Source organism: Mustela erminea, chromosome 6 (genome assembly GCF_009829155.1).
Source record: "Mustela erminea isolate mMusErm1 chromosome 6, mMusErm1.Pri, whole genome shotgun sequence".
Lineage (NCBI taxonomy): Eukaryota > Metazoa > Chordata > Mammalia > Carnivora > Mustelidae > Mustela > Mustela erminea.
Genome location: NC_045619.1, coordinates 85549201 through 85563530, shown reverse-complemented (window position 1 = coordinate 85563530; position 14330 = coordinate 85549201). Strand labels below are relative to the sequence as shown.

General features: G+C 48.7%; 1 protein-coding gene across 2 annotated transcripts in view; it reads right to left on the bottom strand.

Annotated features, from left to right (window-relative positions):
• The window catches only part of ASIC1 (acid sensing ion channel subunit 1), a 45705-nt gene extending 34017 nt beyond the window's left edge, over positions 1–11688 (bottom strand). The window contains exons 1-3 of one of the 2 annotated variants that reach the window (XM_032348152.1): positions 11447–11688; positions 10427–11087; positions 1375–1477 (exon numbers count right to left, since the gene is read on the bottom strand). In XM_032348152.1, coding sequence (XP_032204043.1) covers positions 1375–1403 — 29 coding nt within the window. In that variant the 5' untranslated portion in view covers positions 1404–1477; positions 10427–11087; positions 11447–11688. The remainder of the gene's footprint in view (positions 1–1374; positions 1478–10426; positions 11088–11446) is intronic. The other variant, XM_032348151.1, reaches the window with a different exon arrangement.
• Between the last annotated feature and the right edge of the window lie 2642 nt (positions 11689–14330).

The following is a 14330-nucleotide window of genomic DNA, read 5'->3' as shown; positions in this document are numbered from 1 at the left end:
TAGTTTATCTCAGAGAATCAAATAAAAATACATGTGAAGGTCCTTTGTGGCGCATAAGAACCACTAAATCCAAGTTGTTTTCGCTTTTGTTATCATGTTACCATTATGAGATGGCCTGGGACAAAGCATTAGGGAGTTCACCCAAATTTAAAGGGCGTGCAGCAGGACAGGCGGCAGGAAAGGAGGCTAGAAGAGAAAGGGAACTAAGAAGATCGGTCAAAGAGAAGAACCAGGAGAGAGAGGTGTTGTGCAGCAGAAGAAGCAGGTGGTGGGGGGCAGGGTATCAGGACAGTCAGGTGTGTCATCTGGAGGCCCAGGCCAGAAGAGGCTAAGGTCTGAACCAGGGTGGGGGAAAATATGGGTGTGTTGGGAGGAAGAAAGGAAACAAAAGAGGTGAGTGATATCTTAAGAGACAGAAGTGGCAGATGGGGACTGTCTGGACAGGCTGATGAGGGCCAGAGGGGAGCTGGCAATTCTAAGGTCATATACCTGGGAGTGGTGGGCCTGGGCAGATGCGGGAAAGGAAGGTTGGGGTGGCCTTGGGGCCCGATGGTGCACAGAGCAAAGGCCCCCACTATGACCAGGTTTAACTATCCTTTGCAAACAGCTACTCTTCGGTCAGCCACATGGCCCTTGGCCTTTCTAGCCTAGCCATCATCCTCCACTCAACCTCTACTATTCTCATGGGACTCAGAGAAGTTCAGAACTGGCCGGGTAGAGGTCATTTGGTCTATCTTCCACATTCAACTACCACCATTAAACAGATGAGGACATTGAGCAGAAGTGACATGGTTAGTGAGTGACAAATCTGGGATTAGAATCCTGGTCTCCTTACTCCCAATTGAATATAGTTTACCCCTGTCACTCAACCTGATGCTTCTATAGCAAGAGGACTTGGGTCCCTGACACCCAATATCACCTGGCTGCTTAAAGAGACTTCTCCAGATAATAGGCTTTATTTTGGCTTACCAGACCTAAAAACCTTGGCATTGGGGTAGGATTAGGGGGCTTAGTGATAGTCATGGAAGGGATGAAACATCAGAAAAGATGAGCTTCTTCTGTGCTTATCAAAGAACAGAGGTAATATCGGGGGGATTTTAAGAAATAGCACGTAGTCAGAAGTGGAGAGAGATTAGAGGAAGGAGCTAGAGGCAGGGGGACTGGAGAGAATGAGCTACCCTGAGCTTAGCAAAGCTCTAGACTAAAGCCTATGTGAAGAATTGAGAGAGGGAGGATAAAGTGATGGTGGTGGTGGGCTTTGTCCTACGGGAATGTGGATCCGGAGACCAAGCACATGGGGACTCAGTATAGAATCAGGTGGATGGCTTTGTCCAACTTGTGAGAACTCCAGCTCAGCCCCCAAACCAGCAGTACCTCTCTGTCTCCCCTGGGCCTCTGACCATTCTCTTCTCCTTCCTTCCTTTGATTGCTGGTGGTAATTTCTCTCCATTTGGCCATTACTTAGCTCATTAATTGTCTAAAAGAGAACATCAGCTTAGGGTGGGGGTGATTGGCAAAGAAAGCAATGGGGAGGGAGGACTCTAGGGGAATGGATATGGACCCAGACCGGGATGGGGTGGAGTGCAGTGGAGGAGAGTGCGTCTTGAATCTCTGGCTCTAGTCAGCGACACTCCTCTGCCCAGATCTAGTTCAGAGGATCCACTTTTCCATTCTCATGTGGACACTAACACTTTCACTCTCTGATACGCTACCATCATCCCTGATGCAGTCACACTCTCCATCTTTTCTCCTCCACCATCATCATTATCATCATTGCCATTGTAGAAGGCAGCCTTTAAGGTGACTCCCACTGGCCACTCCCTTCCCGTATTTGTGCCCTTGTGTAATCCTAGCCCCTCAAGTATGGGCTGTGTTAGTGTTGGCGAGGATGTGGAGAAAGAGGAACCCCTGTGCACTGTTGGTGGGAACACCAGCTGGTGCAGCCACTGTGGAAAACAGTATGGAGGTTCCTCACAAAGTTAAAAATAGAACTACTCCATGATCCAGTAATTGCACTACTGGGTACTCACCCAAAGAAAACAAAAACACTAATTTGAAAAGATAATACGCATGCTGTATTTACTGCAGCATTATTTACAATAGCCAAATTTGGAAGCAACCAAAGTGGCCATCAAGAGACAAATAGATAAAGAAGATGTGTGTGTGTGTGTGTGTGTGTGTGTTTAAAGAATATTATGCAGCCTTAAAAAAGGATGAGATATGCCATTTGTTACAACATGGATGGATGTAGAGGGTATTATGCTAAGTGAAATAAGTCAGACTAAGATACTGTATGATTTCACTCATACATGGAATCTGAAACACTAAATGAATAAACAAAATAAATGCAGAATCAGACCTATAAATACAGACAACAAACTGATGGGTGCCAGAGGCATGGGTGGGGGCGTGGTGGGCAAAATGGAGAGTAGGAGATACAGGCTTCCGGTTATGGAGTGACCAAGTCTTGGGAATAAAAGGCACAGCATAGGGAATAGAGTCAGCAGCACTGTAATTGTGTTGTATGGTGACAGATGGCAGTTACACTGTGGTGAGCACAACACACATATAGAGAAGTTGAATCACTGTGTGTTATACACCTGAAACTAATGTAACAGTGTGTGTCTATATGCAATAATTGTTTTAAAAGAATGGGCCATATTGGGGGCACCTGGATGGCTCAGTGTATTAAGCCTCTGCCTTCAGCTCAGGTCATCGTCTCAGGGTCCTGGGATCAAGCCCCACATCAGGCTCCCTGCTCCGTGGGAAGCCTGCTTCCCCCACCCCCTGTCTGCCTCTCTGCCTACTTGTGATCTCTGTCTGTCAAATAAATAAATAAAATCTTTAAAAAAAAAGTGTGGGCCATATTTAATGACTCATTTCTAGTGAATAGAACACAGCAGAGGTGATGGGATGTTACGTGAAGATTGGGTTACGACAGGACCGTAGCTTCTGGCCTGGGTACTCTCTCCCTTGTACTGAGGAAAGTTGGCCGCCATGTTGCCAGCTAGTCTGCGGTGACAAAGAACTGACGGAGGCCTCGGGCCAACACCCAGCAAGGTCCCCAAGTCCAAGAGGAACAGAATCCTGCCAACAGCCATGAGCGTGAGCTTGGAAGCAGATTCTCCTCTGGTGGAGACTGCACATGAGATTGTAGCCCCTGCTGACACCTTGGGTGCAGTCTTAAGAGAAAGGGAGCCCAAGGCACCCATCTAAATCATGCCCAGACTCCTGACCTGTAGAAACTATGAGATAATACATGTGTGTTGTTTTAAAGCATTAAGTTTTGGGGGTAATTTGCTATGCAGCCATAGGTAATTAATACGACCTCCATCACCACCACCACCGTCGCCATCATTACCGCCATCACCACCGCCATCTTCACACTCATATCATTGAAGTCGCCACCATCCCTACCAACACCACTGTGCTCAACTCGCCGGCCTACCTGCCATTACAGCTATCAGCAAGGTCACCACCATCCCCAGATCTACTTTTTTTTTTTTTAAGATTTTATTTATTTATTTGACGCAGAGAGAGAGAGAGAGCACACACAGGGGGAGCAGCAGAGGGAGAGGGAGAAGCAGACTGCACTGAGCAGGAAACTGGACACAGGGCTCGATCCCAGGACCCTGGGATCAGGACCTGAACCGAAGGTAGACATCTAATTGATGGCACCATCCAAGTGCCCCCCTCACTCACCTCGACTTTAAATTCCACTCTGGATTCTTTCATGCGCACCAGCCCCACAATCATCACCTCCAGCGGTAAATGTTTTCCTAACACCCAATACGTACCAGACTCTATGCAAAGCCCCAAAATTACAAAGAGGGAGGAGATAAGACCACAGTCTGGGCCCTCAGAGAATGAGTCGAGGACTCTCTTGTAGGATCAGGACGCGTTAATAAAAAATGAACAGTAAGTCAAGGAAGTCTATCCTTATTGCTACTTTGCATGGTAGGCAAGCCTTCACGGAGGCCTCAAAAGATGGGTGAAATCTGCATAGGCAATGGGGGAGGGAAAGATATGAATCAGTCCGATGTGTCAGGTGGAAAATAAAGTGAGATCTGGCCGGGGTGGGGCGGGGGAGGACCATGCAGGGGGGCAGTGGGAAATGAAGTTGGAATCAGAAAAGCAGCTCATGAAGGTACAATGCATTTGTCTAAACTTTCCAAACAGTCTCTGTGCTCCGTTGGTTAAGCAGTGCCATCCTCTTAAAGCTCTGCCCAGGTTCTCAGCTCTGCCAAAGGAACCAAGCCTGGGGCTGAAGCTTCAGACCTTTTGCTCCAATCAGAGGCAGCATGGGGTGATGCTGTCCAGCCCCCCTGAGTCACAGTTCCTTCCAGCATATAAAAATGGGCATGTTATCCAACCTCATGTTGGTGACACCCCTTTCTCAGGCTGATGTAGAGACATGAAAAACACTGCAGATGTTTCCAGGCAGCCTGGAAATGACTATTACTTCCATTCCCTAGACTCCCTGCGCCCTCTCCTGCCTAGTACCCTGTCTATTTGCAGGAAAGCTGGGCAGAAGTTGCCTCATATGCACCCACTGCACAACTCCAGGGGGCAGTTAGCCTATAAACATGAGGGTAGGAGGTCGGAAAGAGACACTCTTGACCAGCTGCTTCTAAACCCTTCCCCTCCAGAATGTCTTTCAGGATTGGCCCAGGAGAGTCAACTTCTCCTCAGTTCAGGCCTGTTTGATACCCATCCCCCCAAAATCTCATCTCTCCTTTCCAGAGAAACTACTCCCTCTGCCCTCTGGGAGGGTGGGGTCCAGAGCCACATCCTAGGGCTGGAAGGAACTCTCTAGAGCTTCTGGATGAATCTCAGGCCCATCCTCAGCCAGGGAACACACCAGAAATTCCCACAAGGAGACAATATGCCACACTTGTTTACAGTTTTCTTAGTCCGAGGCTTTGTTGACTCTCACCACCGCCCTAGGACATAGATAGGCCTTATTATTTGCTTCATCCTTACTTTACAGATGAACAACTGGGAGCTCAGAGAGGTTAAGTGACGGTGACCCAAGACCACTGATGTGGTGAATGGCTTGAGCTGACCTCAGGATGTCAAATGCCTTGTGGTCCCCCAACCCCACACTGCCCCAGGCTCAGAGATGCCCAGTGACTTGCCTGAAGTCCGCAGACGCAGCACGGGGGTTAGAACCCAGGCCTCCTCGCCAGCCCCTAGAGCAGGGTTCTTTCTGCTCCATCACCCTGCACTGGGTAGGAAAATCTGCTTCGGGGAAGCACAAGGGGAAGCACAAGTTTGGCAGTGGGAAGGGAGAAATGATGGGAGGGGCAGGAGGAGGGAGCCGCAACCCTGCGGGTGACTGCAGAGGATAGGGTCGATATGGAGATGGGAGGGCTGGGACTCCGGGGTCCCCAGTTGGCTGGGGCTGGGACCAGCCCTCCCCACTCCATCAGGCCCGAGGCTGCAGGCTGCCAGTGTTCCTCCGCCAAGACCCCTGGAGAGCCCGAAATCAAATATTCCTCTTCCCCTGTTCAGGCAGCCTTATTGCCATTGACAGCAAATGTATTGCTCTAATCTTTTCTCATTTTGCCAAGATGGGCTCCATTCTGACCTCCCTCCCAGCCTTGAAGGCTTCACAGAGGCGGGAGGGATATGTTGAGGTGGGAGGGAGATACAGGGGCTCGGCTGTAAATGGGGCAGCTGCAGTGATCCCAGATTTGATACGGCCTTGTCTCTAGAAAGCTGGAAGACTCAAAAACTGGGAGATGTCTGGGGGGTACCCATGACTGAGGGTTCCCCTGTGAAAGCAGGTGGGAAAGGCTTGGTGGGCAATGGGAAAACAGGCCCTAGGGGCCCCAGGGAAGCTGACTTCCGCAGAGCAGATAGGCTGCTGCTGCTGCTGCTGCTGTTGGTGGTGGTGGTGGTGGTGATGGTGGTGGTGGTGTGTGTGTGTGTTTGTGTATACACACGCTTGCGTGTTGGAGCCAAAATTCTAAGGTTGGGAGATGGTTCTGTTGAGATGGGGGGAGGCAGGGTGGGCACAACCTCTCCAGAGTAGCCAGCCTGCCCGCCTGTCCTGCTGTCCATCTGCTGTCCAGAGAAGCCTTGCCAATATGAATGCCCCCTGTGTTTCTGCTTCTCCTTCTGGTCTTCTCTGCTTAGATGAGCACTCAGGCTTGGCAAACCTCAAAAAGTATCGTGGAAGGGCCAGAGGTGTGAGAGGGCAAAAGGAACAAGCCTTGGGAGACTTGCAGACTGGGGGTTGGGGTGGTACCTAGAGGAAGAGGAGCCATGTAGGGCAGAGTGATTGTGGGAAGGAATTCACTGCTTAGGGCCAGCTGGGATACATAAGAGAGGAACAGCAGATGAATGAAGCTTGGTCAAGGAGGAAAAGGAGGTGGCCCAGCTAGAGCAAGAGTAAAGGAGTAATGGGTGAAGGTCTAGTGCTCTGGCCCAAGGGGGCTGGGGTCCCTGGGTCCTTCTTCATTTGTTCTGCTAAGATCAAGGCGGAGACAGAAAGAGAAAGAGAGCGAGAGAGTCAGTCCTAGGGTGGTGTAAAGTCCCTATGTCCCGTCACCGTGAGCACGTGTCTGTGTATACCTTCAGGCTGGGCTGGAAAGTCTTCTGGATCCTGACAGTTTGAGTATGAGTCTCAGACTCTGGGGTTTGTGTGTGGGAGCCCCCTTCCCTCTGGCCCTTCCAGGGAGAAATCCCTGACTGGAGAGGCTGAGCTGGGTCAGAGCTCTGCCCAGGGTTCTGCAGGGCTGGGGTGGGGAGGGGTGGGGGTGTGGTGAGAGAGTGGAGGAGGGTGCTGGCCTCTCCTGTCCTCCCCTCTTGCTGCGAGGTGCTGCCTCCTATTCTCAAGCGATAATTATTTCCCTTTTTATACAGAACTCCCTGCCTGAACTGACCTTCCTGCTCCTCTCGGATTGTCCTCAACGCCACCTTCAGAAAGGCTTCCCTGCCTCCACAGGTCTTTACCAGTTCCCTGCATTCCCGAGCCGTGTGCCAAATTCCCAAGCCGATGGCCACTCAGGATGGCCATCTGTGCCTTGTTTGGTACTTTTTCTCCCCTCAGTCCCTTCCCCTTGCCCGAGGATAGTGGAGGAATATGAGGATGGTTCTATGCGGCAGGCTAGGGACTGGAGCTCAAGGTCCAACCAGATGGGAATTACCACTCACTACCACAGGTGTATGCACCGTGCTAAGTGCCCTGGGTCACAGGTCACTGTCCCCTCTGGGTCCCTTATCTCTCCGAACTCCAGAGATACATCTTTCTTACAGAGCCTATGTGTAACAGGTCTCTGATGTGGTCTATAGACCCAGGACTGGAATCTTGGTCCCACCCTACTGTGTAACAGCCCTCCTGCCCTTGGGTCTCAGTTTCCGCATCATCCCGGGCTTCCGCGCCCCCTGGTGGTCTAGAGCCCACTCACCAGTTTAGCTGTGTAGGATGGCAGGTCAAAGGGCCTTCAGAGAATATTTAGCCCAGAGGTTTCCAACCTTTTTTTTTTTTTTTTTTAAAGATTTTATTTATTTATTTGACAGAGAGAAATCACAAGTAGTCGGAAAGGCAGGCAGAGAGAGAGAGAGAGGGAAGCAGGCTCCCCACTGAGCAGAGAGCCCAATGTGGGACTCGATCCCAGGACCCTGAGATCATGACCTGAGCCGAAGGCAGCGGCTTAACCCACTGAGCCACCCAGGCGCCCCGGTTTCCAACCTTTTTAATTTCAAAAAAAATTTTCATGATCCTGACATGTTAACAGCTTTTTAAAAAAAATATTTTATTTATTTATTTGACAGACAGAAATCACAAGTAGGCGAGGAGGAAGTGGGCTCCCTGCTGAGCAGAGAGCCCGCCCCATCCCCATTGAAGGCAGAGGCTTTAACCCACTGAGCCACCCAGGCACCCCCCCCCCCCCTTTTTTTTAAAGTCAACTCTATGCCCAACGTGGGGCTCAAACTCATGACCCAAGATCAAGAGTTGCCCGTTGTCCCGTCTGAGCCAGCCAGGTATCCAAACTGTATTTTGGATGTGTGTTGGTTGGAGTGCCTGGATGGCTCAGTGGGTTAAGCCTCTGCCTTCAGCTCAGGTCATGATCTTAGGGTCCTGGGATCACCTCTGCTCAGCTGGAAGCCTGTTCCCCTCCCTGCCCCCCTCTGCCTACTTGTGATCTCTCTTTCTCTCTCTCTCTGTCAAGTAAATAAATAAAATCTTTAAAAAAAAAAAAAAGGATGTGTGTTGGTTGAAAAAATACATAATGACTGAATTTTGGACTGCATCATTAAAACTCACGTATATTTTATTCTTCCCCAGCAAGCACACAGTTTACACACAGACCAGTTCCTCAGAGTATTCATGGGGTCAGGAGCTAAACTCCTGTGATCACTCTACGGCTGCTACAGTTTGGGAACCATGGATTTAAACCACTTCTCATGTCACAGATGATGAAACCAGCTAGAAGGGGAGAGATCTGTTTAAATTCACATAGCTAGTGAGGGTGTTGTACCATACTTGCTATGATTTACATAAATCTCTAATCTTTTTAAAGAACCAGCTATTTTCCTCTCTCATTGAATAGCTATTAGAGAGCAGTGGTTCTCAAAGTGTGGTCCCCAGACTAGGAGCAGAAGCATCACCTGGAAATGTGTTAGAAATGCAAATTCTCAAGTCCTGCTGAAGACCCACTGAATCATAAATTCTAAAAGTGGGCAAAAAAAACCCAAGAAAAACAAACCAAAAACCTAATGGTAGAACTCAGCAATCTGTGTGTGTGTAAGATTTTTATTTATTTGACAAAGAGAGACACAGTGAGAGAGGGACAAGCAGGGGGAGTAGGAGAGGGAGCCCATGCAAGGCTGGATCCCAGGACCCTGGGATCATGACCTGAGCCAAAGGCAGACGCTTAACGACTAAGCCACCCAGGTGCCCCATCAAGCAATCTGTGGTTTAACAGTACTCTGGAAGGGATTCTAATACACACCAACATCTGACAACAACCAGTAGAGCAGACCTCCTGAAGATCAGGCATGTTGTCAGAGATGGGACAAAGTAGGGTTAAACGAGCTGTGGTCTCTCTTTTTTAAAAACACTGGAATCTGGGTGAGTTGAGTTCAGTACAATAACTACAACCCTCCCTTAAGCAAGCCTCCTGGGTGCTTGGGAAAGGTCCTGGTATTTCTGAACGGGCCTTGGTTTATAATAGTCTGATTTAGTTTGACTCTTTATTCATTTTGAGAGGGTGATTCCTAGGCATGAAATGGGGAAACATGTATTGGGGAAGATTTGTTTTTGTTTTTGTTTGATGAGAGGGAGAAGGGACATAAGAAGAAAGAGACAAGGGTGCCTGGGTGACTCAGTCAGTTAAGCATCTGCCCCTCCACTCAGGTCATGATCCCAGAATCCTAGGATAGAGTCCTGCATCGTTGGGCTCCCTGGGATCCCTGCTCAGCAGGGAGTTTGCTTTTCCCTTTCCCTCCTGTGTGTTCTCTCTCTCTCTCTAATAAATAAATAAAATATTTTAAAAATTGTTTAAAAAAAAAGAAGAGGGGTGCCTGGGTGGCTCAGTGGGTTAAAGCCTCTGCCTTTGGCTCAGGTCATGATCCCAGGGTCCTGGGATCGAACCCCAAATCGAGCTGTCTGCTCAGCGGGGAGCCTGCTTCGCCCCCCACCCCCGCCGCCGCCTACTTGTGAGCTCTCTCTGTCAAATAAATAAATAAAATCATAAAAAATTTTCTCTCTCTCCAAAATAAATAAATAAATAAATAAAATTAAAAAAAAAAAAAAAAGAAAGACAAGAGACTGAAAGAAGCAGAGAGGAGGACAGGGAGACACAAAATAGTAACTTATACTTATGAAGCATTAACTCTGTGCCCCACAATGTGCTGAGAGTTTCACAAACACTGTTTCACTGAATCCTCCCAACAGCCCCTCACACTATCATTCTCATCCCCATTTAATAGGCAGGGAAATAGAGGCACAGAGAAGTTGCCTATTACACAGGTGTAAGTGATGGAAGTAGACTTTGAACCAGGGCCAGTATAACCCCAAGCTCACCCATTTAACCACTATACTTTGCTCCTTCTTTTAGAGAAATTGGAAGAAATAAGGCTGACGGGGCACCCGGGTGGCTCAGTCAGTTAAGGTTAAGCTCTAACTTCAGCTCAGGTCACGATCTCAAGGTCCTGGGATTGGTGGGGCTCCCCGCTCCGTGGAGAGTCTGCTTCTCCCTCTGCCCCTCCCCCACTCACCAGCTCTCTTGTTCTCAAATAAATAAATAAATAAAATCTTAAAAAAAAAAAAAAACAAAAAACAGTCCTGTCATTTGCTCAGAAACCTTCAATGACTCACTAGCGCCTGGAGGTTGAAACTGAACTTACTTGGCACGGTATTCAAGGTCCCTCACACTGTGAAGTCAAAATTCTATCCAGTTTTACCCCTACTCACCAGTCAGGATCCTTGCACTTCCGCCACACTGGATCAACTAACTTCTCCGTTTTCTCCGAAAACTTCCGGAGCCCTTCACTTCCTACTCCCTTCCTCGTTGGGATCCTATCCAAACTTCAAAGCTCAGCTCACATGCCTCTTCTTCCGGGCAGACTTTGGTGATCCGCATCCAGAAGGGGGGCTGGCTCTCCCTGAACCCCAGAACACGGTCCCCACCTCCGCACTCGGCGCATTTTGTACCCCACCGCACCCCCACCCCCGTGCTTAGCGCACGGCCTGGAACGCAAAAGTGCTTACATCTCGGTTTAATTGATAGGGAGAACAACTGTCGAATGGAGGCAGGGAGAGAGACCCTCTAGAGATGGAGATCAGAGGAGAAGGGACGGGGAGGCAGAAGCCGAGGCGGGCAGGGAGGAAGAAGACGAACACCGGGGTGTGATTAGACGGACCGCAGTCGGGGAGCGGGTCTCCCCTCGCCGCGCCATGCCTCTTCCCACCGCTCAGGGACCCACGGTGACAATTCCTCTGTCGCGACTTCTGGGCAGGCGGCCCGGCCCTGGAGAGGTGGGGCGCGAGGGCGGCGGGGCGCGGCGCGCTCGGGCGGTCACCCGCGTCCTCGTCATTAGCATAAATCCCATTAGCGGCTCCCGGCGCGAGGCGGCTGCTCGGGCGGCGGGGACGGCGGGGGTGGGGGGAGCGGGCTCAGGTGACCGCCCTCCTCCGCCCGATGCTCACGCGTCCTCCGACGGCGCGTTGGGAGAGGCACAAGGCCCTTTTACAGCCATTACCTCGCTGGCACCGCAGAGCAGCCCGGCGAAGCAGGAGATTAAATAACCAAGCCCAGATCTCGCCTCCAATAAGTGGCAGAGCCGGGAATCAAACCCATGCTTTTTGGCATCAGTTTTCAGGCTTATCCCTTAACTGGTGCAGCCCCGGGATGCCTCCCTCACCAGAGAACCGTATTTTGGGAAGAAAGGGGGTTAAGAACGTTCCTGCACGCCCCCCCCCCCCCAACCTCACCTTTTCTGTGCCTTCTTCTCACCGGGCTTGTGCGACAGGAAAGGGGCTTGAGTGGAACAGGAGGGGTGTGGTAGTGCCTTGGGTGGAGGGAGGAGTAGGCGGGCAGGCAATGTCTCCAACCCTCATGGCTACCACCGTCCTACTGAACTCACTTCTGCTCACTCAGATGGCTACTGAAGCTGCGAAAGCTAGCGAATATAGCAGTAAATGAGAGGAATACCATCTTTACTTCGCTGGAAGTTTATCGTTTAGTAGGAAAGGGAATATTTACTGAGCAGTTACTGTGTGCCAGCACTATGCTAAGTGCTTTACATGGCATCTCATTTATTCCTCTCAACAACTCTGTAAAGTAGGCACTATTATGATTTCCATTTATAGAAGAGTGAGCAAAGGCACAGATGACTTGTGAAAAAGGCCATATAACTGGTAACTGGAAGAACCCCAGTATAAATGAAGTGCCCTGTGAAGGGGGGGACAGGTACTAGGGGAGCTTCTAACAAAGGCATGGCTCCAGGCCTCAGAGACCTCTGAAACAGACAGAAAACTTTTAAGCTGCCCTGGAAGGGTGAGTAGAACTTAGCCTGGTGAAAAGGCAGTGGGGGTAGGGAGGAAGAAGTGCAAATAAATGCTAGAGGGGTCGACAAGTGCAGCTCCAGGGGGAAGCCAGGCCAAGTTAGGGGAGCCTTGGTAGGGATTTTGGTCTTTACTGAGGAGGAAGCTGAAATCATTAATTATTTTAAATAAGACAGAGACATGATTAGAGTTGTATTTTTTTTTTTTTTTTAGAGTTGTATTTTTAAAAGATCATGGGGGGGTGGTGGAAAAGAATGTGAGAGAGGGGAAATAATTTCATTGGTGGCTAGGACTTCTGAATTGGACTAGGGTGGTGACGATAGGAAGGAGAAAAGGGTGCACACAAAAGACACTTAAAGAGCTGCGCTCAGTAACTAGACAAGAGGTTAAAGGGAGAGGGGGAAAGCTGAGTCATTTTACACCCTCTCCTCTCTTTCCAATCATTAGGTCCAATTGTTTAATAAATGCACTTCATTTCATGAGTATCTTTCCCATCCGCCCCTCCTTTCCGTCCCTCCTGCCATTGGTCTAATTTGGCTCATGTCTTTTTTTTCCCTAACGACACAGAAAGAGTCTTTCTACTTTCATATTTTCCCCTCTCCAGACAGTCCTCCATGCCAGCTGAGCATATGACCCATGTAAAATGCAAACCTAGTCAAAATAGGTCTGAACCCCACTGTCTTGTCACTGCGTCTATTACAGGACAAAGTCTGATTCCTTCCTCATCTGGTCTCTACATGTTTTGCTAGCTGCTTCTTCCCCTCCTCAAGCCAAAGCTGCCTAAGAAGGCCTCACACTCCCTGAACCCCTGATGTCACCTGAGCATTGAGGTCAATGTTCCTTCACAGCCCTAAACCTTCATAAATTGTTTGCTTGTGTATTTATTAAATATACACATGACTCATTCCTGAGAGGTCACAGGATCCTCCCATTGCTAAGAATGTGCCACCCCCTTCTATCTGGCAAATTCCTGTTCACATTTCAAGTACTAGCTCAGACATCAAGTCTCTGCAGACTTTACTAACACTCCCACTCCCCAGATAGGATTAAAACTGCTTCCTCATCTGTACTTCTAAAGCATTTTACACATAGTGTCCTCATATTTAATTGTGTGATAGGTATCTAAGGAGGCACAGACTAGTACAATCAATGAGTGCTTCTGATCTTAAAGGCTGTGGGGAGGATTAAGTGGGATAATATGTGTACAGTTAATATTTACTTTCTTTCTATCTTCCCTAGTAATATTAATAACAAGCTGTATTTATAGCTTATAAAGAGTAAACTTTGTTAGTGTCCCACTATTGTTTGATCTGGGACTAAACATGTGAGATAGGGATAGTACTATTATTTCTGTTTTGTAGCTGGAGGACATGAAGTACAGAAGCGTTACACAGTGATAATGCCACTGGTTCAGTGGTATGCCTGCTGCACAGAAGGGCTCCAATGGTATTTGTTTACATGGAGTCAAGTTTTCTGGTTATAAAACCTGTGACCTTTCCTTTAGGCCACACCGTTTCTTGTATGCGTTAGGCAGTATTTTTTCAAATTGCGGGTAGCCGCTCATTATTGAATAAGGAATTCAGTGAGGTAGAGACAATCAACATGGAGGTGGAGGTGGGGAATAGAAAAGTTCAGAGTACAGTGTATTGTAGTGAGGTTGAGCAGAATTCTGTGACGTGGTTGTAACGTAAAATATATTTCTCCCTGTGAGTCTGCATGAAAAAGAAAGCAAGCTCTGTGCTTAGCACATTGCCAAGTTCTAAGTGAACACTTATTAAATGGAATTATAGCACTTTTATTTTGCATTTATTTTTTTCCCCTGGGCTCTCTCTCTTGCATTCTAGGCTGCTGGAAAGCAGAGATCATATAACCTTTTTTTAAAAAGATTTTATTTATTTATTTATTTTAGAGAGAGAGAAAGAGAGCACGATGGGGGAAAGGGGTGAGGGAGAGAGAAAAGCTGGCTCCCCACTGAGCAGCGAGCCTGATGTCGGCTCAATACCAGGACCCGGATCATAACCTGAGCCCAAGGCAGACACTTAACCAACAGAGCCACTCAGGCGCCCCTCATCTTTATTTTTCTGGTACCTAGTAGAGCGCTTGTTACAAATGTAACACACTCAAATAACAAGTAAGACCTGGATGAATGTACCAACGAATGAAGGCATTACATAGCTCAATAAACATGGTTACAAATGACTGTTCTAACTCCTTCCGGACTTCCTCCCATTCAACAGTGGGACCTTATACTGTTCAACTGATAATTTCCAAAAGCCCTATTTTTCTGCCTGGGGAAACAGCAAGGCTACGC